The 27,938-nt window shown below is 38.0% G+C and overlaps 2 protein-coding genes across 2 annotated transcripts in view; both read right to left on the bottom strand.

Annotated features, from left to right (window-relative positions):
• Positions 1-26,028, bottom strand: part of LOC149047548 (uncharacterized) — a 166,659-nt gene extending 140,631 nt beyond the window's left edge. Inside the window, exon 1 of the mRNA XM_089204645.1 lies at positions 25,890-26,028. The gene's annotated coding sequence lies outside the window, so the exon portion shown is untranslated. The remainder of the gene's footprint in view (positions 1-25,889) is intronic.
• On the bottom strand, positions 457-26,000 carry LOC149047549 (uncharacterized). Its single transcript, XM_089204280.1, has 14 exons — positions 25,890-26,000; positions 23,062-23,268; positions 22,263-22,334; positions 21,858-21,929; positions 21,675-21,734; positions 21,341-21,415; positions 21,000-21,074; positions 20,131-20,202; positions 11,808-11,876; positions 8,794-8,865; positions 8,320-8,376; positions 7,617-7,828; positions 4,120-5,655; positions 457-3,292 (listed from the first exon to the last, which is right to left on the bottom strand). The coding sequence occupies exons 2-14, from the start codon at positions 23,250-23,252 to the stop codon at positions 3,129-3,131; spliced, it is 2,727 nt and encodes a 908-aa protein (XP_089060406.1). The 5' UTR covers positions 23,253-23,268; positions 25,890-26,000; the 3' UTR covers positions 457-3,128.
• Positions 26,029-27,938: the final 1,910 nt, after the last annotated feature.

Raw genomic sequence — 27,938 nt, 5'->3', positions numbered from 1 at the left:
TGGAATTGCTGTCAATTTATCTGAGTAAGTGAACACGTGAGTTTCTAGAAGAAAGTAAACAAGTACATCAGGAAAGGGTAAAGAAAAACAGCATCAACAACAATAGCAGCATGAGGTCGAAATAAATCATCAGCTCAAAATTAATGCTTTTTTATTCTAGTACAACTGACATTTTAAGACATGACTTTTCTCAGAGAATGTTTATTTATAAAAAGATCTCAAAAAATCAATTTTTGATACAATCAAGAATACTTTGAATTTTTTTCAGACGTTCTTTTGGAGATAAACAGTTAGTGGTTTGACTGACACGAAATCCATCCTGGGGTCTTATGATACAACATAACGAATTGGTTTGTATATATATATCTAAATTTTCAAATTTCACGATTCGTGAGAAGCCATGCCTGTCACAGCAGCATGCCACCATCAGGAAACAGCGATGGCCTAAATATTTTCAAGGTGTGGACAGATCTAAAGGGAAAGCCTTTATTTTGATGCTAGAGTCCTAATTTGAATGGAGGAAACGAAAAACCTTGTGTATTCAAGTATTTGCCAAAAAAGGGAGTGTTTCATGAAACAGGTCTCACTTGAAAATCATCCATCAATCTTCAAATGGCCTGAAATCAACCTTTCACCGTTAGTAGTTAAGATATCCCCCCTCCAATTGAGATCCTCTGTTTTCACACATCGTCGTTCTTTTGGCAAGACAAGAGATTGAGTGCAGAGCTGCTTATCGACCATAGGAAGCATTACGCATGTCTACTCTAAAATGACTGGCGATTATAGATGAGTATTTTGTGCAAATCCAACTTCAAATTGTAGAAATCTGGAAATTTTTACTCCATTCAGTTTGAGTGAAAGAAATTTTTATTTTGTCTGATTTTTTCATCAAGTAAGAAAATCTAGAACCCTTAAAATTTTTGTTATACAGCATTGAAGTTTTGTCTTGTTTCTAACCAGTAGAAACGGGTCTTTTTTTTTTTACAGTGAATGACAATAATGAGAATGCATATTTACAACAAGTTACGAGATTTCAATTCATGTATGTGTTTCATGTATCTCAGCATTCATATGTCGAAGGCTTTAGTTTTCTCCACATTATAGGATACAAAGCTCGTTTTTGGAGTTACACATACACTATACTTGTTCTTTGGTTTGCAATTAATGTGTAAATTACATTCACCATACTTGTGTACACTTATTTTTGAAGTATGTCACTTTGCTTTGCTAGTAATAGTAGGGTGTATGTGTCCTTGCCAGAATCACAGTTCCTTGAGTGGGAAATACTGTAATGCAGTGCACTCTTTATGTGCACTAATTACATCCTTGTAATAATCAAAACTCATTCAATAGTGGTAAACGACAGCATATGCTCAAATTTTATTTTGTTTTATTGGAGTTTCTCTTGTTAACAAAGTGAGTTTTCCCTTTCATGCGTTTAAAGGATGGTGTGACTTTTCATTAACAGGTCATAAGATATGTTTTACTGAAAAAGAAAAAAAAAGATTTTTAAGTGAACTTTCTTGATTCTGGCAAGTTTTTACATGTGCTAGTTAAAAGTTTCCACAGACAAAAGATTGTGTTATACATGGAATAAGGTTATATATATGTGAAATGACTTGTACAGCTCTAGACAATTTTTAATGGAACATATTAGAGCAGAATCCCTCTACGAGGGATGTACATGACAGCCAGACCAATGCTGGAAAAAACTGGACATTCCAAGATGGAAGAAATGTAAATAGAAAGAGATGGAGCAGAAGTTGCATATTCTCCACACTTTTCTCTGCACATCACAATGGTATTAACAAGAAGAATTTGGTAAATAATCAAGAGCGTCAGTCTGTAGTTGGTGATCATTTCTTTTTTGTTCACTATTTAGTGGAGATACTGTAATGAGGAATTAAATACTTGTCTCTGTTAGGGGTTGAAAGGTGTAAATGAGTTTGGTTGGGCCAGATCTAGATAATAAAGTATTTAGCACAAGGTCATGGGATGTGGAGCTCACTTTTCTGCCCATGTGTCATGACCTTGAGCCAAACAACTTCCCATCTGGCTCTCCCACTCAGTTGATAACTACATAGCACTATCAGACTTTCTGCCTCAGGGTATAATTCAAGGAAGTTTTGTTGAATTGGTGATATTCATGCATGGCAAGCAAAATAAGAAAGAAACTGTCTTATTAGTAAAGATAAAGTAGCAATAAAAGTAAGATAACTTTCAAAGATGTTATTTGGGAATTCCAGACAAACCCCAATAAACTTGACCTGTTCTAAGTATCCCTAATTTTGTCCAACTGTTCCTTGTTATCAGGTATTTCTGTTTCTTGAGATAATTATTTTGCCCTTGTAAGCTCTTAGAGTGGACGGTGGTAGTTTATCTAGTACAGCCCATTTCCAAGCCCTCAGTAGTCGAGATCTGGTCCCGAAATAAAGCCCCGAGAACGAGGCTAGGTGCAAATTATGTTTCGAAGGTACGAAGAAAATAAAGCTAAGGTTTCGAGGGTTACCTCCAAGATTAATTGTTTATCTAGAAAACTGATCGAATGTTCTTTCGTTCTATTTTATTTAAAGAACTGATAAGGATTGGAACGTTTGACGGCTAACCTACTAATTACTAAAAACAAAATCTGTGATTTCATCTGCACTTTTAAGTTTTACACTTTAATACATTGTTTTTACATGCTAGCTGAACCATCCATACCTATCGCCCATGCAGGTTTTAAAATCATAAAATCGATCCCTCTAGACAAAATACAAATAGCTCCATCAATTTCGTTACGAAGAATTATCTTCTGATCTATATGCTTACTAGTTCAAATCTAGTCTCGGTTCCAGCCTCCTCTCATTCGGCTGTGATAAACAACCGTCTGGTAACTTAACGACGCATCTTGCTATGGCGGAGGGAGGAGGAATTTTGTTTGGGGGATCACTTGTTTTTCAGGGGAAACGTAGTGGCATCAGTCATCACCATTAGGGTAAAAGAGGGATCATTAGCACTTGACAGAGCCTCATGGGGGAATCAGGTAAATTTTATAGTGAAAAAACCAAATCATCCGTTTATCACCCCCTCTTCCCCTAGACGACAAATAATGACTGGTCCCTTATCGTGAAGGGCTCAAGAAAATACTAGTCGCTATCTTCATTGAAGCCGAGCAGTTCATCAGATGTTCCCGTTCTTGTGACCGCTTTATTTTTAAGATGAGCGACTTTTTGGCGCAGGAAACTGCAACATCGCATTGGACAGAAGAAAACATACTTCTTGAACAACATCATATGGACAATCCCTTTTCCTGATAAAAGAAAAGAAAAAAATGAAATTAACACTATGGTAGGGACGGCAAGTATTTTATTATTGGTAGGTTCTTACAAGGATTCAACAGAAAACCTAGGCTTTGTATTACACAAGAGTTGTAATAATTTGCAGAAGAAAAATTGACTTGCCTTCGGAGACGTTTGGAGATAAAAGAACAAAAATAAAATCGTGACATTGTAAACATAATTCAAAGTTTCTTTTTTCCTTGCAGATTCTTCAACTAAATGTCCTAAATTGTTATTATAAACTGTCGTGCAAGAAATCAAGGAAATTCCTCATTAAACCCTAGTGTTCTACACTCCTCTGATACAAAGTTAGCTCGAATTACCGCGGGAATCTTCATCCTCCATTTATTCGATGGGCCAATCATAACTAGCGAACGCCGAGAGACTGGGCGCGAGAAGAAGGAAAACACTTTTCTCAGCTGCCGCTGTTTATTATCAGAAGCAGTTTCTTTTATTAAGATACAAGAGAAAATATTTTGAATCATGATCAGGAATAACGCCTTACAGAATCGAAAGAAGCTTTCCTTTTTTTTGTCTAAGTCCCTAATGTCTTAAGGTTTTATTTTAATGTTGGCCGTTATGTAATTTTTCCGATTCCATTTTGAGAGCTGACTACTACAAACGCTATTTTACGCCGATATTTGGTTGGAATAAAGTAGTGCAAAAAGTTAGTAGATTCCAAGTCCAATCTTCTTCAGTGATCTTTGCAAACCTCATTTGCTAATTAAGATGTGCAAATGTGTCTTAAAGGCTACCATGCACATTCTTATGTCATTGTTTACCCAACTTAGGCACTTACCGATGGCAAGCATCAGTACAGAGGCGTTGAGAACAACGAAGAGGACATTTACAAACACAGATTCGTTCTTGCCCTCCTCTTGATTCTCATCCCATTTCGTATAAACTGCACCAAGGCAAACGTCAAAGAAAATGACCCACAAGACAAATGTTTGAAAGCGGTCTTCAAACTTTTCCTTGATTGGTCGGAATAAGGTGTAGAGCACTCCAAAGACGCTGACTGTCAGAACAGTAAGGCTGATTTGAGGGAGGCTTTTGGATCCAAATAGGAAAATCAATGAGATCAATATCAGCTTGCGGTACATCTCTGTGACCTCCCAAAACCAAAATTTCTTCTTATAGTTCTCAAAGAACACTCGAAGTCCGAAAGCAATTGCTTTGTCTTCCTGGGACTCACGATATTTGTAAGTGAGAAACAAAGCTAGAACTGGAAATCCCACGGGATATATTGCCAAAAGAGAAGCCATGAGCCAATACAAGCTGTGGCGAGGAGTGAAACACTTGATGGAGTAGTCAGCTCTCAGTAGGAAGATACAGTCGTTCTTGTCGTCTGCGAAACACGTTTCTACACACGCACCGGGAAGAGGTAGAATTTGAATAATCGATTTGCTCGTCGTAGGGTAGGTCGTCAACAACAGCAAGAAAATATTCCGATAGCAAGGTTTCTTCAAACTTTCAACTTGTGTTCTTTTCTGGCTTTCGCTAAGGTCCTTCTTGTTCATGATGTAGCGTTTTTTAAGAGATAGATACAAGAAAAGTGAGCCAACAAGTAGGACATTCAAGGCAACGATCAATGTGAACTTTCCAAGCTGATCTAAACGCAAAGAAGAATCAATGCAGCTTAGTGGAGCAAACTGAAAAATGTTCCCTTCAAATACTTTTAGAAATTTCTCCACTGAAATCAAAGTGATCGGCCACTTGACTTTCGCCAATGCTGAGAAAATACCAGCAATAACTTGATAAAAACCAATCACAATCTTAAAGCACGACATGACGACATCTGCAACTGTTCGGTTATTCTCTGCACGTTTGGAGTCACCCCAAAGAACTATTAGAAACACAGCAACAAAAAGAACAATCACCAAGATAGACGAGATTATTGTTACAGTTAGGTGAGGACATTTCAAACATGAGTGGAAGCGGAAATAAAAGCCGTTAGAACAGGTTGCACACAAATTCCCTTGATATCCTTGATGGCATTCTGAGTCGATTCCACCCTTGCAGGACTTGGCATGGGGACATTTGAGTGGCTTCGGAAGTGAAGTATTGAACATTGAAAAGGACTTGTTGTAGTCTGATCCATTAGAATGGATATTGTTAACAAAACCTTTGAAACGCTCTTTTTCAGACTGATTGGACCATTTCCAGAAGTAGTTAGGAGCAAGTATTGCTGTATCGTCCTCACAAACAAAGCCATATGGTGGACATGTTGAGCACGGGCCAAAACGATCCAACCGATAAAAGCTTTGAAGACATCTGCATGCACGATATCCAGCAGTCTCGTTCGAAAGTGTACCTGAAAATAGAGTGATTTTAAAAATCAATAGGAATACCAATCAGTAGTTGTAGGTGACATAGCATAGAGTGGGAAAGGGTTTTCCACGCACTCACTTCCTCTCTTATTTCATTTGGCTGAGATGTAAGACCTCGCTAGCGACCTGAATTAACATTTGATATAGGTAATCACATGATTTCGAGTGCAATTTGGAATAAATAAGTACGAGTAAATTTTTTTAAAGACTAACAAAATTTCACGAGCCCGTAGGGCGAGTGCAATTTGTGGTCTTTGAAAAAATTAACAAGTGCTTGTTTATTCCAAATTGCACTAGAAAAATCATGTGATTACGTTAATAATATACATGCAAAAATACGAGATGGCTTATCGTAAATAAGCACAAGCAAAGCGCACGCATCGTAAAAAAAATAATTTATTCAAAACGTTCGTTCGGTCAAAACAACCGCGTACGATCAAAACAATAATATGCAATAATATCTTCACATCTTTACGGTGCAAAAAAAGTTCAAAGTCCGGCTGAACAGTTCAAGGAATTGTTCAGTCTGTGTCCAAATCACTTTCGATGCAATGGAATCGTCGTTTCCGAGGTTTAACCATGTTTGTTTTTAATTTCGGCGTTGGATCGCTCGAGTAAAGTGTTAAGCTGGGTCGGCTCGCAATTTTCGATTTCCTTGGCAATTCCCTTCTCTAAAAACCACTTTTTCCAAACCGACAACCAAAAATCAGTGCTTTTTACAGTGTTTTCGTCGTTTGAGCTGTTTTTCAGCTGCGGTGGCGAAAGAAAACCAACTTAAAACTCCGGCCATTGTTTCGCCAACAAATTTTCACAATTTGTTGCGACATCCAAGGCTCGCATTTGATTGGCTATTTGTGAGTTCTTTGATTATTGACCAATCTGTCTGATTTGTTACTTTCTTTGCGCTGAACTAACCCTCTTCTGCACTGAATTAACTCTCTTCTGCAATGAATTACCTGAAAACTGTGTTTATCTTAACCAATCAGAACTGAGTAATTTTTCCATGTATATTATTATTCATTTGATACATGCATATCAAAGTCCACAACAATCAAACATACACCAAAAAAGATCAACAATCACTTTTGCCTCGTCCACCTGTTCTCAGGCCGAGTAAAATTTTGGATCATCCATTTTAGATTATCATTATGAAGAAATAGACCTGTTTTGGCTAAATAAGATGCCTGAAACTTCTGACTGTGTAGGAAGTGTCCTCAGGCGTTGTCAAATGCAAAGAATACTGCAAGAAAAAGGTGACAGTTTATCTCATTTAGTGAATATTTACTATCGTGTAGCACGAAAATGTCATGGGAGTTTTATTTTGCAGAATGACTATTTTTTTTTAATTGGAATTTCAAGGAGGATCCAGTTTGTGCAGTTCTTAGTTAACAAAGGTAACATCAATAAAGGAAGAAAAGTGATAACGGTATTTGAAATTTCTAGTTTGTCAAGTTATGCAAAGTGGAGCTATACAAGATATGATTTATAGATGGATATTTTGTGCGATATCCCACTCCCCCTCCCTCTTTACAAAAATCCTCCGACCTTCCCCCCTCCACTCCTACGCGAAGGCGATAAATAGTGACTTACCCCTGAATTCAATTGAGCCAGTCTGTTCTTTGGGCCAAAGTGAGCAAGGCTTGCAAACAATTTTGAAGAATTTCACCGCTTGTTTCTTTAATCGCATTTGTTAGTTTTGTGTCAATGACAACGTCAATAATAGTTGCATCGTAGTTCGGCCAATTATAGTTTCCTCCCCTTTGTAGGCACAGAATGGCTCACTAAGAGGCCAACTGATGTAATAACCGGGTCTCACCCCATTGAAGAACCTTTTTCTTTCTCTGTTAGCCGTAATTTACAATGCTTCGAGCTTACCCTTAGATATAGATGCTTGTTTCTAAAAAAATATTCCTAAAGTCTCTGCATAAACGAAACTTAACCATAAAATAATAGTACTCATTAATACCTGCAGGACACTCGACACAGCCTGTTTCACTGGTATAGTTACCAACGGAACAGAGACTGCAATCAGCGCAACTGGAGTCTCTGTGCGGAAAAGTAGGTACATGGTGTGAGTCACAATCACGGCATTCAAAGCCTGAGCGTTTCCAGCCAGCTCGGAAGGAGCTTTGTTCTCCAGATAAAGTAACATGCAGCGAAGTCGAAGGAGCACATTCTCTGAAGGTTAGAAAATTAGAACATATCAAAGGCTCGGTGATACAAAATAGTATGGCTTGCCTATTTTGTACCAAGGGGGAAACCGAGGCAAAAATTAATTAAGGAAACGGGGAAAAACGACAATATTGGGAGATGAACGAGCTCGAAAAGTATGATAGATAACCAACTCAGAGTATTTTCGAACTGGTTCCAAATATCTTACATCCCAGGAGCGCGAGTAACCCCCAAATACAACTCTGCGGACTATTGCAAATGATGGAGGGAAAAAACGCATACCAACCATCTTCTGGTCCACGGTCAACTGCTATAGCTTTTTTATTGAGCCAATCGAAATTGAAGAATTGAAATATGCTTTGGTTAGGCGAGGCAGAGGTTTATACCAAGGCTAGCTGTGAATAACTTTTTTTTTCGAAAAATACCTGCACGAAGTTGGATATTTATTAGTTTAGATGTCCATTATTGAAAGGCCTATGAATTTAAGGCCTACTTACATTGTCGCCATATATCTTCCTCGAGGCAGCTGAAGAAGATTTTTACACGTCAATGATCTGTCAATTATTAGATTAAGAATAAAATAAATCTAAGTTGTAAAGATTGAAAAAATAACGCAATCATTATGGAAATTGTAATAAGATCAATTAGCCAAGCGGCTTACGTGGCTGAATCTTACATGGGTTTTAAAAACATAAAAAAAAAACAACAACAACAACAAAATACACAAAAAATCATAAGCATTAAGAAACAAAAACAAAAAACATAAAAACACCAAACACTCTGGGCTTGCAGCCAAACTGGAAAACAAATGGTCAATGGGACAGTCGATAAGGGTAACAGTGATGAAGTCAACGGCAAGGATAATAATGACAACAATGTAATGGCGATACATGAAAGTAACAAGGAGGACTGGCAATACTGTTGTGATTATCTAAGCTATTTGATGTGTATAACTTCCCGTCTTTACTTACACCTTAGTATTGTTTGTCATTTTGTCGAAAATTCCATCTGGCAACAGTGGTAAAGGATTGTCAAAAATGGTTCTGAAAGTGAAATACTAATTCATTACACAGTTAATGCATTTCTGGGGTCCCAGACAGTGTTATGTGCGCCGTTTGTTTCTTTTTCTTATGACTGTTTTGGACTTTTTGAGTATCATCTCAACAAAAACAGAAATAAGACATCTTCAAGAGGAAAGCAAAGGGTTTGTAAGTGATGTGTGATTAATAAAGGCCAAAATTAACGCGATGCGTAGATTTTTACAGAGGCGAGCGTGATTCGTGAACTAATGTCAGCGTGGGATATGATTTGCCTCCTGAAATATATGGGACCCGTGAATTTATTTAGTCCTTGCCCGAAGCCTTGAAGACAAGAAGAGAGATTGCAAGTTTTCTCATTCAAATACGTGACGTATGAATTTTTGCGTGAAACAGGAACAGGAACTCTCCATCCCCCTCCCTTACTCTTTGCTACCCTCCTTTGAGTAACCTAAAAGTGACTATCTTTAAATAAGGGAACGGTCAAAGGAGGAACGGTAAAAGGAGGAACGGTAAAAGGAGGGACGGTAAAAGGGGGGAACGGTAAAAGAGGGAACGGTAAAAGAGGGAACGGTAAAAGGGGGGAACGGTAAAAGGAGGGAACGGTAAAAGGAGGGAACGGTAAAAGGGGGGAACGGTAAAAGGGGGGAACGGTAAAAGGGGGGAACGGTAAAAGGAAGGAACGGTAAAAGGGGGGGACGGTAAAAGGAAGGAAAGGTAAAAGGGGGGAACGGTAAAAGGAGGGAACGGTAAAAAAGGGGGGAACGGTAAAAGGAGGGAACGGTAAAAGGGGGGAACGGTAAAAGGAAGGAACGGTAAAAGGGGGGAATGGTAAAAGGAGGGGAACGGTAAAACGGGGGAACGGTAAAAGGAAGGAACGGTAAAAGGAAGGAACGGTAAAAGGGTGGAACGGTAAAAGGAAGGAACGGTAAAAGGGAGGAACGGTAAAAGGAGGGAACGGTAAAAGGAGGGAACGGTAAAAGGAAGGAACGGTAAAAGGAAGGAACGGTAAAAGGAAGGAACGGTAAAAGGAGGGAACGGTAAAAGGAAGGGACGGTAAAAGGGGGGAACGGTAAAAGGAAGGAACGGTAAAAGGGGGGAACGGTAAAAGGAGGAACGGTAAAAGGGGGGAACGGTAAAAGGAAGGAACGGTAAAAGGGGGGAACGGTAAAAGGGGGGAACGGTAAAAGGAGGGAACGGTAAAAGGAAGGAACGGTAAAAGGGGGGAACGGTAAAAGGAGGGAACGGTAAAAGGAAGGAACGGTAAAAGGAAGGAACGGTAAAAGGAAGGATCGGTAAAAGGAGGGAACGGTAAAAGGAAGGAACGTAAAAGGGGGGAACGGTAAAAGGAAGGAACGGTAAAAGGGGGGAACGGTAAAAGGAGGGAACGGTAAAAGGAAGGAACGGTAAAAGGAAGGAACGGTAAAAGGAAGGAACGGTAAAAGGAGGGAACGGTAAAAGGAAGGAACGGTTAAAGGGGGGGACGGTAAAAGGAAGGAACGGTAAAAGGGGGGAACGGTAAAAGGAGGGAACGGTAAAAGGAAGGAACGGTAAAAGGGGGGAACGGTAAAAGGAGGGAACGGTAAAAGGAAGGAACGGTAAAAGGAAGGAACGGTAAAAGGAAGGATCGGTAAAAGGAGGGAACGGTAAAAGGAAGGAACGGTAAAAGGGGGGAACGGTAAAAGGAAGGAACGGTAAAAGGGGGGGACGGTAAAAGGAAGGAACGGTAAAAGGGGGGAACGGTAAAAGGGGGGAACGGTAAAAGGGGGGAACGGTAATAGGGGGGAACGGTAAAAGGGGGGAACGGTGAAAGAGGAGACAGTAAAAGGGAGGAACGGTAAAAGGAGGGAACGGTAAAAGGAAGGAACGGTAAAAGGGGGGAACGGTAAAAGGGGGGAACGGTAAAATGAAGGAACGGTAAAAGGGGAGAACGGTAAAAGGTAGGAACGGTAAAAGGAAGGAATGGTAAAAGGAAGGAACGGTAAAAGGGGGAACGGTAAAAGGAGGGAACGGTAAAAGGAGGGAACGGTAAAAGGGGGGAACGGTAAAAGGGGGGAACGGTAAAAGGGGGGAACGGTAAAAGGGGGGAACGGTGAAAGAGGGGACAGTAAAAGGGAGGAACGGTAAAAGGAGGGAACGGTTAAAGGAAGGAACGGTAAAAGGGGGGAACGGTAAAAGGGGGGAACGGTAAAAGGGGGGAACGGTAAAAGGGGGGAACGGTAAAAGGGGGGAACGGTAAAAGGGGGTAACGGTGAAAGAGGGGACAGTAAAAGGGAGGAACGGTAAAAGGAGGAACGGAAAAAAGGAAGAACAGTAAAAAGAAGAACGGTAAAAAAAAGGAACGGATTTTACGAAAAGATTCTCTGTTCTAATTAAAGATTCCTCCTTTTAAAGGTTCCTGCTTCTAAAGATTCTCTCTTTTAAAGATTCCTTTACTATAAAGATTCCCGCTTTAAAGATTCCAGCTTTTAAAGGTTTCCTCCTTTTAAAGATTCCCCATTCCCCATTCCCCGTTCCCTCCCATTCCCCGTTCCCACCATTTCCCCTTCTTCTTTTAAAGATAGCCATTTACGTTTAGCTTGAGTCATGCGAGTAAATTAATTAATTAGGAAGATTTAGCACCGCGTTTACGTGAAGCGGCAAACTTCAGCTTGTCCTTTCACGTTCCACATAAACCTTACTGCTTTAGCTTCGTGTAAGCTCGCTTCACTTCGGTTGTGAAATGATTTTAACCGTGAAATTTCATCTACCCTTGTATCACCTACAAGAAATAGTTTTGAAAAACTTTTTTCCAGGAATTAACCTCTTCTCGGCGAAAGAAAAAGGTAAGAAAATCTTATGTACTAGGTAAACGGCGAAAGTGGACACTCGCCGTGGCCACTCTTGCCGTGCGGTGATAAATCTCTCCTATGTATCGCATCTCAACTTTTAAGCTGCAGTTTGCTTACAGCTGCCTCAGAACAAGTCTGTCGAAGCTTTTGCTTTCAATGGTTTTAATTGCATTACTGTGAAGAAACCTGAAGAAGAAGAAAAAACCATTTCGGTGAAGCAAAATCTCCAATCGGGAACAATCATGAAAATATCGTATTAATGAATGATGTAATTTGCAAGCAAATAAAAATGATAAAACTTGCATGAGTTATTAGCATCAAGTAAAAGCAATTTTCAAAGCCATTTCCACCATAAAAACATTAGCTTAGTTACCAAACTCTCCTAGGTATGCTCTTGATACTTAGAAATTTGCAACATTCCGTAACATGGAGTGAAACTTATACTTACAGTGACTTGAGAAGGGGAGTCCCATCAAAAACGTCTTTGGCAATAAATGCCAGATTGTTTTTGATAAGCATTCTGAAAATTATAATTCAAAGGAAACATGAAACCCATAAGAAAATAATGTCGCACGTGAAGTGTCATTCACAACAAATATAGAAATACGCGTAGTTGAATTATAGAATGAGACTGGTCAATTCCTGTATTTGAAATTATTCATAGTCTCCGGATATGGTTACGATAAAATAACTCTATGAAATTAACATTTAATTCATTAAAATATGGGTCGCGTCTTCTACCTTTAATTTGTAAACAAGGAAAAGCGACGTGATATTTCGCCTAAATGTATTTGTTTTTCGTGTTTGCGTAGCTTCTTCTGTTTAATGAATTCCCCAAGTGTTCAGAGGAGAATATCCACACGTGTTTTGACTTCTATACTGTTTATAGAGGTTGTTATCTAAACTTCGAGTGGATATAGAACGTCATACCGTGTTATTATATTCTCATCAACACGGCAGTCAAACTTCTGTGCATCTGCGAACGTTTTCAAGGCTAGATGGCGTGCTTTTAGGCTTTCAACACAAGTTGTTTAAAGAACAACCACACAAGCGAGTAAGTCACCGTGTTGGACACCGTACAACTTTTGTGGTAAAGCTCAACATAAAATGGCACTTCAGCAGCAAACCCGTAATCAAATAAGCTTTGAGTGCGAAAAGTTTTTAGTGTTCTCTTTCCCCAGTTTACTTTCTTTTACAGATTAACAAGGTGTTTCAAAAGTTCGTTCCGGTTTGTTTTCTTCTAACGTTTCATCATTTATTTAAATTAATACTAGAGAATATCAAAAATTTCGGGAAAGGAACATCATACACAAATGGCGCGAAAAATGATGGGAAAACGCACGCATGCAGATTTTGCGCAAAACAAAGGCAATTAGCAGACAATTAAAATTGCTATTGGTAACAATTGTAACAAATTTTCTGCTTCAATTTATTGATAAAATTCTAACAATCAATTGATTTGTTGAGAAAATTAACAAGTTCAAAAATCGGAACGAACTTTCGAAACACCTTATACATGAATGTATCACTGTTTTGTTGCGATTTTTTTTTCGCGTAATTGGCGTGACAGCGGTTGTTTCTAAAGTTTTCCTTTGAGCTTTTGAGTAAGAGCTTGCGCGCGGCTGACCAAAATTTACCCCTTGCGCATGCCCTATGTTTTACAGCTACATAGTTCTAATCTAGACAAATCTATGTTTGTCATTTTTCGAAACGCCTAATAAACTATTAATATATAATGTTAAACTTATTGGGCCGGTTATTTGAACAAAGTTTAGCCGTTGTTTAACAAAAATTCGTCATAAAATATCCTGAATTAAGCTGAATCTTTCATCTAAACATTCACTCTGTGAACAGTGTCATGAGGGCCGAAAGGTGGCAGTTGAAAGACATTCATGGAATAAAAACAATCCAATCATAGAGGAAACGTAAGCCCCTCTCCTTGCATGTAAGAAAGGGGTTTGGGTTAGACCCGGTGTAAATCAGCTAAGTAACTCCTTCGTTCGCTACATTACTGTGAACTAAAACCTCTGTAGCAAACTTACAGTGTGGTCAAATTTGAAAGTCCACTAAAGGTGCGTTTATTAATGGAAGTGATGTTGTTGAAGCTAAGCTCCTTAAAGAAAAAGTAAAAGAAAATTTTAAGAAGTGAAGTACACAAAGAGAGAAAACGTACATACATCGGAATAGGTCCTATTCGATAAATTACATAAAGATATAAGCCCATAACGCACGCCTCATGATATTAAGGACCGCTCAAAAATTAAACGCACGCAACACTTCAATGCAACATCTTGCATCATTATTGGATCGTGTTGTAAGATATTGTAAAAGAGCTGTCCAAACGCGCAAAAAAATCTTGCAACACCCAAAAATGTTGCAACAAGAATTTTTAAATTTTCAAACTTGATCTAACATCATCCAACGTCTTGCAACACGTTGTTACAAGTTGGCCAAACGCGTGCCACAATGTTGTGCGCCACAATGTTGCAAGATGTTCAGCTGAAATGTTGCGGACGTTAGCCAGGCCTTTATACGCTATATTTATCATTTGAAGAACTGTTTTTTTATTCCCTGTGGGACATGCATAACTTGTTTCATTACACTAGTATGGCTTATTAACTTCATGCAGTTTGTAGGCAACAAAACTGAGAAAAAGGAATTGATAGTATATGAATCCTTTATGGGGCAAATGACCAGGTACACGGAATAAATGCAGAGAATTATTAATTTGGTTTATATTGGGTGGCTAACATTCCCATCACTCTTTTTAAGGGATATGGAAATTTTGACTGCAGATTGTTGAACGACAAATCACTATAAAAAGATAAGATGAATAAAGTTATTAACAAGAAAATAAAAACCCAATTGCTCTCTCTAAAAAAAAGTTTAGAAATGATCATATGCAACCAACATGTCTACAATTTGTAAGTGGACTCCGATTTCAGTATTCCATATATCGTATTACCAGTGGCGGATTTAGGGGAGGGGCCAGGGAGCTCGCCCCTTTTATTTTAAGTAACAAAGCAAGAATCGTAGAAGGAAGAAAAGCTAGCGGGGCAAGTGACAAAAACCAGGCCCCCCCTTACCTCACCATAAACCCAGTGAAAATAATAGACCCCGATCGCGAGTAAAAATAGAAAGTTGTATCGCGTCCGTTTTCACCTAGTATCACGTCATTTCACGGGCAAAAATATCAAAAGACAGTGGCAAGATAACAACTCCTTCTTGGTTTTGTTTTTAGTTACTTACAGGTTTGCTACTACAATAGTATTCTGAAAGATGTTTGGTGGTAGGTACTCGATCTTATTGTTACGTAGATATCTACGAGAAAAAAGAAACATTCACAAAATTTCATTCCTTGCGCAAAATCTTAAAATACTTCCAGTTAGTACCTGTCATACTAGTTCTAGGGCTAAAGCGCTCTTCACCTTAGCCAAACCTTTGCCTGATGCATGTAAACATAGTAAAAAATGCTGTGTCCCTCAACTTTCCAAATGGAATCATTTGATGCTAAGAGAATCAAATACTCACAGTTCAAAAAATATTTGAATTCCTGATGTTACGATTTTCGTTACATCTGTGATCTGGTTATTTTCTAAGTTTCTGAAAAAAGAAAGGTCATAATGCAGAAAAATCCAAGTTGTGAGCGCTGATTTAAAATTCACTTTGATATTTTGACGATAGATAGACTCTTGTTTAGTGATGATATTTTCCTAACATTTATGATGACAGTAAATTTTCCAATTTTTACCGTATTAGTCCAAGAGGCATTTAGCCTTTCGAATTTGTACTAATCTAACTAGTAACGAGGTGTTGCAGATGAGTATAATCATGACAGCAACCCAAATCCTTTGGCTGACGAACTCAGTCTATTTCGGGTCCAAATCCAGTACAGGCCTTAAATTTTTCAGGCCTTATTTTCACGACTATTTAAGTAGTGTTCATAACTGCGAGAATCGCTTCCATATTCGTTTCTTCAACCGCCTTTCACATATGTTATTTTCATATATTTACCGTCATTTATTCACTACTTCACGGGTTTATTTGGAACCAACATATCTATTTATTTTGAACCAACATAATCACCAGTTCAACAATTTCGTCGCCGATTGTCGGTGGTAATTTCGAGACACGATGATGAAGTGACCAAGACAAGAAACTGATTGCATGACTTTGTTGGCAATGGCACAAATTATTTCTCGGCAACTTTTGCTTGCAAGTAAAGTTGGGAACAAACCAAACTCTTTGATAAACTAAGTGCTTTCCTTCAAATGCACTAACTATTTTGTCCAGTCGGATCTTGGTAAATTCCAGATCCCATGTCCTACCACCTAGATACACAATGATAACAAATCATAGCAACTTACACTTTTTTGGAATATGCAAGACGCTTCAAATCTGGAACAGATGTCAGGTTGTTATTGCTCAACGAACTAAAAGATTCAGAAAATTGGGATAAAAAGACACAAACAGTTGTAATGATTTGATTATTAAGCTCAGGTTCTCTTTCAAAGCAAATATATTTGGTTTTGATTTCTCCAGTGGAAGAAATCCACTCAGTTGGCTAGTCTCCAAGGAAGCAATTGTTTGGTCACGTCACGAAACTCACAAATGGTGTTGTGTGACGAGAACAAACACTGAACCCTCTGATTGGCTAATTAAAAGAATTAACAGAAAACAAAAGGGACAGGAGAGAACACTACCAAATAATACGCCCCTTCCCTTTCCTAACCCTGAAGTGTTGACTTCGTGGTAATGCAATGAATTAGCGTATTTCGCGACTAAAGATTGGGCCAATTACGAAATGTGACCAATCACAGTCCACGCTCATTGATCCGTGACCAAAGCAAACCTGAGCGCTATAGCACTGGACGAGGGTGGGATGTTTTCCCCCTGTTCTATATTGACTTTCAATTTTAAAACGTTCAAAACGTGTCTTTTACAGACCAATCCGTAAATAACTCATGTGACTTACATCAGATAGATAAAACAAAAGAAAGATAAACTTGGAACCCTAGAGGTAGAGAGGCCCAAGAAAATGGCCGTCAAGAGTTTGGAAATGGCTCTTAAATGGAGCAGTCGGTTCGATGTAATTTTGCTATTTGGAGCTCTCTGTTGAGCAAATAACAGCATAAGATTATAACTCTTCTCAAATGAGCTTTTTGTTTCCACAGATCATGCTTGAATAGCGATACTCCCTTTTTCCGTTCTGTGAGTTACTTACCATCTTTCGAGAGAGATAAATTGCTTGAAAGTTTCATCACCTATCGTCTTCAGTCTGTTATGATCAAGGACCCTATAACCGATTAGGAAAATATTTACAAGTTATTTACCCCAATGAGCCAAGCTATATATGCTTGAACGCGAGCAAAAGAAACTGTGGCTGGAATATGAAATCGAAGCTTTCAGAGAAACTTCCCTATAACCCTGGAACGTGACAAACATACCATAACAGAAAACGAAATCCTTGAATATAATGTTACTACTGTTAGTGTTATTCGAAAAAGTTTGCAATCCTCCCTAGACTACTCTTGACCTTAGAAACACAACCTTTCAAAACGATCGAGAGTCAATAAAAGATACAGAATTGCTCCACGCCCGAAGTTCGATCATGTTTTCGAACAGAAACAATAAATTTCTTGGCTCTCCACGATGAAGGATGAGGACTCTTATGCCTTTCACCTCAAACTTGTTCTCAGGTTTGAAGCATATGAATACAATTAGCTTGAAAGGTCTCGTCTTGAAGTGCTATTTCAAATTTCAGAGGAAGGAAATGGAATTTTTCCACAGCAAATGGGTGCCGCCAGGCATATCAAACTTATTTCCCATAAGCGTGAACATTTGCTCTAATTGGCGTCCAGGCTGGCGCGAACAACGCTTTCCCTACGGCGCTTGCGCATCAGAGTATCAATCGCATTGGTGACAATTTACATTTGTAAATGTTACGAGTGTCGATGTAGAGCAGGGTTGTTCCTAGAAAAAACTCAGGATCGTCGGTAACAACAACAAACTGTTTTAGTTGACTTCTTGTTTTTATAGCACTAAGCTTCTTCGCAAATCTCTCTCTCTGTTCGATGGAACTGTCGCTCTTATATACATAAAGTATAAGGATCTAGAAACTTATCTAAAGAAATAAATTTAGTAGATTAACAGGGTTTCTAAATTTGAATAATTACGTAACAAATAGCACGTTCCAGAATGTTGTTTTTACCAGAAGGTCACGTCTAGATGACTTCGGGTTCTAGAATGTTCTATTAGAATGTTCTGGGACTTTACTTAGACAATTTTTCGTAACAGTAAACATGGCGGCTGCAAGGGAAAGGAGAGTCCCAAAACGATACCCCGATGAGGTCTTGTCAACTAGGCTTTTATTCAAGAAGAAGACAAGAACAAAAACCAACGACCGTAAACTTTCATCCTGTCGTTGTGACAGTCGTAGACAAAGTCGCAAAGCGAGTCAAATTCACCACGTTGGAATCTTTGGGATCTTTTTCAGTTTGTGATACTTGCAGCTTCTCTCTGTGTCGTTGAGCCCTTCCTCAAGTTTCTGTCGCTTGGTGGTTTCGTTCTGTAAAGATTCTTCTAGCGCTCGTTTTCAATAAAGTAATTATCTAGCTTGTGATAAAATAACTTGACAGAATGATTATTTTAAGTATGGTCGCGCCATTTGTCAGTGAGCTTCGACATCAAAACCTCCACTTTTCCTCTTGCTCGCTTTGGCTTTGCACACATGGTCCCAATCTTTTTCCTGAAGACATTTGTTATTCGATTGTTGACGACGATGCCTCTAACGCCCGTTTGTCACATGGTCTTCTCCACAACTACAGCGCAGGTAGATTCGCCACTTCCCTCTCCATTCCCTTTGGCAATTGTGTAGAGAAGATAGCTGAAAAATTGTTAAACACGACTGGTATCAGACATATTCGAGACTTACCAGCAAAAAATGCTGTATCTCCGGGAACAAAAGGAAAAAAAATCAAATAGCTTCATTTATTTATGAGACTACTTACTTTTTCATACTGCATGTAAACGTGGGTAACGAATGGCCGGAAAATCATCCTGTTTTTGGACCCTCTGATCTTTCTCCCACGGCTTTTACGGATCCGTAGAAGACTAGAAGTAAAACCAGTGAGAGTGCTCCTACTTGAGCGGCCATTTGACCCATCTAAATCGGTTGCAAACTAAACGAATTATATACCAAAATAAAGAAAATTTCTCGCTCCATTCGAATGTGGCGGTACAATTGAGATTTGAACATGCTCGAGAGAGCTAGGACCCATTCTTACGGGCTAACCCTGATACGACACTCTGAACGTCTTCGTAAATTGCCTTATCGGAATATTAAAAATTGAAATTTGACTCCTTAAATCTTGAAGCTTTGGTATTTCAAAATAAGTTATAAATTTTTTTTGTTGTTAAAATTAATCACTATCAAAACGTCTCTTAGTAATTGAGCCAAAGGTTCCAAATTTTGTGTGTTCTAGAGACACAAAGTGGTGGGGGCGGAGTCGCCCAGATTTGATGTAGGCTTTTGTTAATAGTGAGTTTGATATAATTTCCATAATTTCACATTTTTTTTCAAAGACTGATGGTAATTAGTTACCATACTTACAAACTAGCAAGGTTATCCGTAAGTCCTTCCAATGTACCCTTGTCTATATGCGTCAGCTTATTATAAGACAGTGTACTGAAAACCGAAAAGTTAACAATGATATCATTGTCATTGTCATTGTCATGTCATCGATGTCATGTCGCATAATAAACTGAACAAAGTATTACAGGGTAATTTAGTACTATCAACTAAGTTGATAACGTAAATTGGCCATAGTTAAGGATTTAAAAACTGACGTTTCGAGCGTTAGCCCTTCGTCAGCGAAGTAGTACCAGATTACCCTATTATACTCTCCCACCGAAGCAGCACCACAGTTACTTTAGAAACTTACATAGTCCCTTTAAACAAGATATTAGCAACGTAAAATTGCGTGCTGTTAGTTTTCTGCAGTGAACTTGATTGCCACTTGTCAAGGATGTGATAAATGATGTGTGCCCGATTTAGAACTCAGTACCAGTGATTTTAGCTACTAGTAAGGAGGTGTGTCTGCATTTTAATGAAATAAATTTATTATATTCGCAATTAAAAGTGTACTTGTCAATTCGAAAGTGAACTCCGCCACTTGAATCTTACCTTGCCCACTCCTCCCCCTTCCTAGCCTCCCTTCCCCCATAAACTTGACGCTTGACGATCAGTGAGAATACTTGACCCCGAGGAAATACAACGCGGTAGCTGTTTGTAAACCGTGCCATATGTAGTTTTGCGTGCGTGGACAGGTTAAATAATTGTCTTGGAAATGGTGGCGCCCACATTAGCTCTTGTAGCATATTTGAAGAAAATTTGTTTACCTTTTTCGAATATGAAAACATAACGTCAAATACTACTTACAGGTCTTGTAATTGCTGCATCGACCGAAAAGTTCCATTTTGTATATTCTCCAAGTCGCAATTTTTCATGGAACTACATAAAAAAGTTATTGAAAAAAAAAAAATCAACACAAAGCAGGTTGGTGCTGTAGAAAAAATTGAGCAAGACTGAGATCCACGTTATTGAAAGTTTCCTGATTTAAGAGACTGCCTTCGGAAGAATTGTTATTTTTATTTGCCAATGAATGTCTTTTTGAAATGCAGGTGTCTTAATTGAGGACACTGTTGGACATTTTCTGTGAAAAGATATGAAAGAATATCTTTCATTAGCCAAGTGGAGAAGAATTATCTTCTATTTCAAAACGCGCTTCTACTGAACAAGGACCTCATCTAACTCTATCTTTTGACGAAACCTTCAAGCAAGTCAACTCAGCGATGGTCATGACCAATAATTTACAGTTCCATGCATAGAGCAATTTTCAATTGAGTGTTAAAATTGAATCCAAAATTTTGTTTTGGTTTTGCAAAGTCAGTCTTTGACTGATCTACAAAGCTCGCAACATCCTTTTCACCAATCAGATGCAAACGAAAACCTATCGTGACTTGGTCGCCCGCGTTTTCCCGCGTTTCCCGAATTTGAGTTTTCACTTTGAGTGCTCATTGGTTGTTAATGATGTAAACCTTTGTTATGATTGGCCGTTGTGGCTACTTTGATTTTCGTTTTTCTACAGTCAATTAAAAACTGCTCTGCTACAGAGAAAAGCAACGAGAGCTCGCTCGCTCGCTCGCAGTCCAAGCGTCGCAACCAACTTCGGGAATAACTATATCATGAGACAAACATTAATACTTTGTTCTATGGTGGTGATTTGTATTTAGAGCTACTTAACTTACAGATATTTCATATCTTTAAAAACAGCAAAGATATCTGCTGGCAGAGATGGTCCAAGTGGATTTGAATTAAGGTATCTGTAAAAGTGAACCGTTTGCAATCAGTAAAAACTCTCTTCTACATCCAGGTAGGTCGACATGATATAGAAACAGATAGCAAATATTCATGCTCAAAAAATGTGACGAGTGATATAAAAAGATACAAAAGCAATAACTGGCAGAATAATGATAACGCAAGAGATCGAGGATAATGTTTATTCTCTCTTGTTATGACATTATTTCTAGGATAACTATATCTTACTTACATTTTTTAAAGTTTTTTCCGGATGAAAAATTACACTTACAGTTTCCGAAGCCGTGTTAGTCCTTTGAGAATGACCCTTACATCCGCAATTGATATCAGGTTGTGTTCCAGTTTACTAGGCAAATAAAATAATTAAAATTAATTAGCTTTTTGATGAATTTAACGGCGTTATGATGACTCACGCAGCCTCATTCCATTTGCGTCACTGTGTCTCATCCATGAACAAATAACATCCCTTTTTTTTAATGAGAATGAGCTAACGAGAAACATCAAAATAAACAAGACAAAATAAAACATAGTATGACTTTTTTAAGATGGCATGCATAGGTAAATCTGAACTTTACGATGAACTTTCATCTACTTTAATTACTCACAGTATGGAAAGGCTTGGAGGAAGGTAAAAATTCCCTGAAATTGAATTCATTTCCAGATTTCTGGAAAGAAAATGACAGCGAATGTTAGGAAATGAAGACTAGGTAATTAATTACCTCAATAAATTTTTTTCGACTATACGATGCAAATTTACTGTTGAATGCAACAATTAGAAATTCCCTTACATAATATCCAGATTCTTCATATTCTTGAAAGTGTTTTGTGGAATGTGCCGCAATGAGTTATTTGGCAAGGCTCTAGGAAAAAAGAGCACACAAAAAAGCTAGTCATGATTAGGTGCAAAAGTTTAAGTAAGCCAAATGTTCCCCGCTAATTTACTGCGCTTTTCTTAATTTAAAAACCGTTTGGAGAAGAACATTTTCCAAGTGCAAATCCCTCATTCTGATTCGCTAAAGTTGTAGGCATCTATCAGTTAAAATTATTGAGTTGCTAACCAATGGTCTTTTTTGAGTTTACAGTTGACTCGGGAAATATTTTGTCACCTGGGAAAGTTCCTTTTCTAATAACTGTTTCAACAATCCTACCTATTTTCCTTGATACTTGACAGTTTTATCGCAATCACTACTTACAATTCCTTCAAAACAGTCAAGTCCCTAAAAGTGTCTTCTGAAATTGTGTTCAGGGAACAACTTGAAAGATCTCTAAGGAATAAATTGAACTTGGTTAAAAGAATGAAAATGATTAAAATGCAATTTGCAGAGTCGACGTAAAAGATATATGTTTCCTTCTAAGGGGAGTGTTATTGAGAGGTCTTGAATCGATGCCACATAAGAAAAAATAACGCAAAAGATCTCAGGAAGGTGTGAAATTTCAAAAGGAGGCAATGGCATGCAATTTACGCAAAGAAAGAGAATTTGTAGAGGAAACAGGATCGTGAATGTCTTAACTCTAAGTGTAAGAGTTCGTATCCAAACTATGGTGGTGTAATTTACCCCAAACGAGAGATGAGCGAGATGGGTAATTTTGTGAAAGAGAAATGTGCCCTATAAAAAAGTGGGTTCGTACCAAAAAAAAATTTATCGTTATAGGTTATCAAGAATTGGGGTGAAATTGAATTAACGAGCTGTTAAGTACATAGAGAGAATATTCATGAAAGCTAACAAAAAATCACAAGTTCAATTGACGCAAATTTCTTAAACGAAGCTGGGGGTGCGATTGTATTAACGTGGCGAATACTAAAATGAAATGTGCTTTCGTGTGAATCGAGGCGACTGGTTGTATATTGTGATAAGTGTGGTTTTTCCTACGATAAATTTGTGTATGCGTTTTTTTTTTATGTGTGTGTGTGTGTGTGATAGGTAACATACCAAAAGAGAAGATGACACGTCTAGAAAGAACAAGGACGATTAACGTTTTTGCATCACTTACAGTGTCAATGTATTGTTTGGGATTTTGGCCGGAATGGGTCCATGAAAATGACACTTTACTCTCACGAGGGCGCGGGTCCTACCAAATTTAGTGCAGTTACAGATTTCAGTTTTCAGGCTGCAAACGTTACTCTCACATGGTGTTACAAACCAAAAGACCAAGATGACTTGTATCAGGCCAATAAACATCATCACAGAGTCTAGGTTTCTGGGAACAAAAGTTACAACATCTTCATTTCTAAATTAAGAACTAAAAGCAAATTCATTTCCGTCAATTGTCCTTTTAAAGCAGCAGAGCTTTGTCTGCCAGGCAGATCTCTCGCGAAAGTTTATCGACATTCGTGCGCATTACTGACATTTTGCAATGCTTCAAGTTGGGAAATAAAAGGGTAGCAGTCCACTGATGTTTCTCTTTCAGTAAGATGAACGGTCATAAAGATTGCTAAATTAGGTTCCTCATTAGATGGACAATAAAGAGACAGATACGCTATTATAAAGGCTCTCTATCGTGAATGTTGTAGAAGTCCTAAATGTAATAACTATCCTAAATGTAATAAAGTCCTAAATATAATAACAGTTGGTCCTAAATGTAATAAAGCCCTAAATGTAATAACGTTCGGTCCTAAATGTAATAAGGCTCCTATGCAATCGTTTAACTGCGCTAACATTGCGATGTGAAAGTGACAGCTGTTGCACCAAAGAATCGTCTGACCAGTATTCATGGCATATTGCGGGCTCACTGATATGAATCAGCGTCTTTTTATTTGCTAAAGACGTAGATTGAGAAGCATTGGCTACAAAACCTTATACTGATACTAATGTGCTTTTGGCAGCAAATTAACGGACGTAAAAGCAATGAGAACGCTGACCAATAGCTCTTTTTATATCATTGGCTCAGGCTATTAAGTGTGACAGATTTTGACGATATACTTCTGTCATCAGTGCTGAAGTTAACACCTCATGAACCGAATTACAAGGAAAAGGAAGTCCATCGACTTATGCGTTAGAAAAATTCCGGGCTCGGAAGTGCATTTTTTGAACTCTCTTCCCTTGCCAGAATTGTATGGGTCTGCATAAAATATATTCATATGCGTTTTGACCAAGCGTGAGGTCAAAATGGCTGGATGTTGGCCGAGTTCTTTTTTTTGCGATTTTACCGAAGTCTCGGTCCATAAAAAAAGTAGAAAGAGAACGAGGCTAATACCCAGAAATCTTGACCATACAACCTTGGTCTCGACATGTTGCCTTTTTTCCACGCAAGAGTAAAATTGAACCATTGAACTACAATATTTAACACAAGATGGTCAGTTGATGGTCTAATCAGCCATTCATTTTTTTTTCCTTTAGCCCTTTATGACAGGTTCATCAGTTCCCGAACCGAAGTATTGAGAAAACATATATTTTACAGTTGATCTCGAGTTTATATTTCATTTTTTGTCGTCATCTCTTCTCCCCGCCGTGAGGGGAGAAAATGAATAGATAAATAGATGAATGAAAAAGAAAGCTCAACAGTTTCCATTTAGTCATATGGTACATGAACTGATTACCGAGGTGGAGTAAAGGCATAGAGGGCTACAAATGCAATATCTCAGGTTCAAAATTGAATAAATCAGGATAGTCAGTCTTAAGAATGAACCCAAATGCTTCATTAAAATCAATTGACATTGAATAACATTGATGTGCAAAATTTCAGTAACACTACTGATAATAATAATTTTCTTTTGGATTAACATGTAACACAGCGAAATCATTCAAACTGCTCTAAAATGGTGCATCACTACTAAAGATTTAACACGAACGATAACATCAACAATAGCATGCTAGTTCATCATCAATTGTACTCAACTTCTTGTCAAAAAAAGTCTTAATGATTACGTACCAATCGATTCCATTCTTTTAAGCTTCCAGCCAAGCACTAGCCCACTTTGGGCTGAAAATGATTTTCTTCAACTCAATCAATAGACCGCTTTAAGGACCATACTTCGACTAATGATATTTCTTATGTCTAGCAAGGAGAAAGACGCTGATTTATATCAGCGAGCCCGTAATGTGACATGTATACTGGTCAGCGGTTTTTTGGTGCAACAGCTGTCACTTTAACATCTCATTGTGGATGTCCGCCATAATAACAATGCACTGAAGGAGTTAAACGATTGCATTGGAGGCTTATTACATTTAGGACTAAACGTTATTACATTTAGGACTTTATTACATTTAGGACCAAATGTTATTACATTTAGGACTTTATTACATTTAGGAAAGTTATTACATGTAGGACTTCAACATATCCCACCCAATTGTATGGTTGGTTAGGCATGTATGCTCCGATAAAGCTGAATTTTCCTTTTTGCAAAGAAAAACCACATTTTGGTGCTCTTTTAACCGTGTACCAAACTGACGTTTGGTCTGTCCAATGTGTTCGTTGTCACAGTCATTGCAAGGAATAGAATAAATGGCGTCTGTTCGTTGTTCTTTCGTGACTGGATCCATAGGTTTTTAAATCAAGAAAGGGCAAATGTCTATCCTTTTCGCACTCAAGGGTAAATTGGATCGACGGCTCTACTGAATTCAAATGCGACAAGAGGCGCTCCGCTTCATTTCCTATTTACACCTCGTCAGAAAAAAGGCCGCTAATCAGTGATCATATAAAAGGACCTCTTGTTGCAGCGTTTAGATCACCCCTGATGAAGGCACTAGACAGGAGTGTCGAAACGTTGGAATTGAATTGAATGAATTGTAGCTTTTTCAGTTACATTCATTAAATCTGCAAACCAGAGTAGCATCAAACTATGTCTGATAAATAAACATGTTATGCATCAAGAGACTCACCTGAATGTTCTTCACGGGTAAATGAGTCAACAACGGACTTCTTTGAATAGCGAAACGTTGTTATCAATTCGATGTCTAACGCTGAATTGAATCAAGTCGGCTGAGTTTATTGAGCTTCATCAAGTTAATGGGAAGTTTTAAATTTAGAAACGCCCTGCAGTTCAAAATTGTGACGTGTTTTCCTTTAGAGAAAGGATTGAAAGTAAAGATTAGCATACTTTTTTCGCACTAATGCACCATGAAGATATTGAATATTGAAGGAGGGTCTAATGAATTTGTGACTTACCTGCGAGGGAGTATTTCTAATTGATATAAAATCAGACCTGAACAAAACATAGCTATGTGAAGACGATACATTCATATCAGATACATTCATATCTGATTAAACACCATCGCCAGTGCAAGTATCGTCCCGAAGTGTCGACGTCAGTGTTTTGAATGTTCGTAAATTAAAGAAACCGCAATGATTTTAAGTACACTTTGTCATGTTCCGTGAAACAATGACAAATGTCGACATAGACGCACGCAGAGCGGAACAGAAAGGTTGTTTCAACACTCAGGATTGTTCATGTTAACATATTGCACGCGATCTTCTATTTCGAGAGCAAAACCAAGTTTGAAACGTCCAAATAAACTCAAGTTGTCAAGCAAGAATGAATAACTAGGTGACAATAAACGCGGTTATATTAAGTAACTCTGTTTCGTGTCCGACCTCATTCTCATTTGCATGTAATTCGTTTACAAAGCGGAAAATTGCATCAAGTGTGGTTGTACTGCTTTGGATCACGATGCTTTTCAAGCATGATTTCAAACACTTTTTACATTAAATTTTCTATGCCCCGCTTATATATTTCATAATAACACGTCCCGTACGTACCCTTGGCCGTATGAAATAAACAAAAGGAAAAAAAACTTTTTTAGAAACATTTATACTAATAAGGAAGAGCGTCTTTTTCTTTTAACGCCCAATTAGCATTGTTCCCAATAAACTGCTGAACGAGCAGTTATTTGAAGAGGTTGCTTCCTGTTTGGTTCATGAGCTAATCTTTCTTACTTCGCTTCCGGTTAGCTTTTTTACATAACGATTGAAAAATATTGGTAGGTTTGGAACTATTGTTAAATTGTAGTTAATTTCACAAATCTTGATTACGACAAGAGATCGATAAAGGCTCGTTGAACAACACCTGAATAACAAGGTAAGTGATCTTTCAATTCAAAGGAATTTCAGATGAAGAAAGTGTCGATGCACGAGGAATTTGAGAGTTCTTCATTGAACGTAGAGGCGGGCGCGGGAAATAAACATAAAGGCCCGTGTCTCGAGAGTCAAAGTAATTAAAAGTCCGTAAACTGTATGAGTTCGTCATGTTTTTATTTAAGGTCGAGATATGAATGATTCAGAGAATAATCAAAATTGAAAATATCAGGAAAGAAAACGGAATAGACTGGATTTTGAGCTAAGTCTAACATAATGTACCACGACTTTCGACTCACAATACATTTCTTTATTATGTTCCTTCCTGAAAAGAAATATAATCTATCATTTGATAAACAAAAAGATAAATGTATCTCGCACAAACGCCGCCAGATATGCATAGTCAATTTTCAGGTGATTTTAATAATTCCATCGGTTACGCTTGAACATATTTTGTCAATAGTTTTACCAAAGTGATCATTCATTTCCCGGCACGAAGATTGGTAACTTTCGTCTCCATTTCTATGAGAGGAGTTAGTATACTTCAATTTTCGTTTATTCAGGAAACGGTTCACTGCAAAGATAGAGCACAGTTTCTGAATTTATAGATAAACCTACTTTATGAAGAGGGTTGTAGATATTTATATCAAGAGGATGTTTGTTTTTTATCACATTACAACTTTTTGTAGGTCCCTTATGGACAACTTTCGATCCATCGATTTTATCTCAGTAGTATCGAAGGATTAACTTTAATAAAAATTAACTTGTCTTCCTACAAATACGTACTGAACACTCGGAAAATTTACTCAGCTTTTACTAACGTACTTGTTTTACATGCTTCTTAATTTACAAGGTTG

The sequence above is a fragment of the Pocillopora damicornis genome, chromosome 4 (genome assembly GCF_964200805.1).
Source record: "Pocillopora damicornis chromosome 4, jaPocDami1.2, whole genome shotgun sequence".
Lineage (NCBI taxonomy): Eukaryota > Metazoa > Cnidaria > Anthozoa > Scleractinia > Pocilloporidae > Pocillopora > Pocillopora damicornis.
The sequence above is the reverse complement of the archived record's forward strand: the minus strand, read 5'-3'. Positions and strand labels throughout refer to the sequence as shown.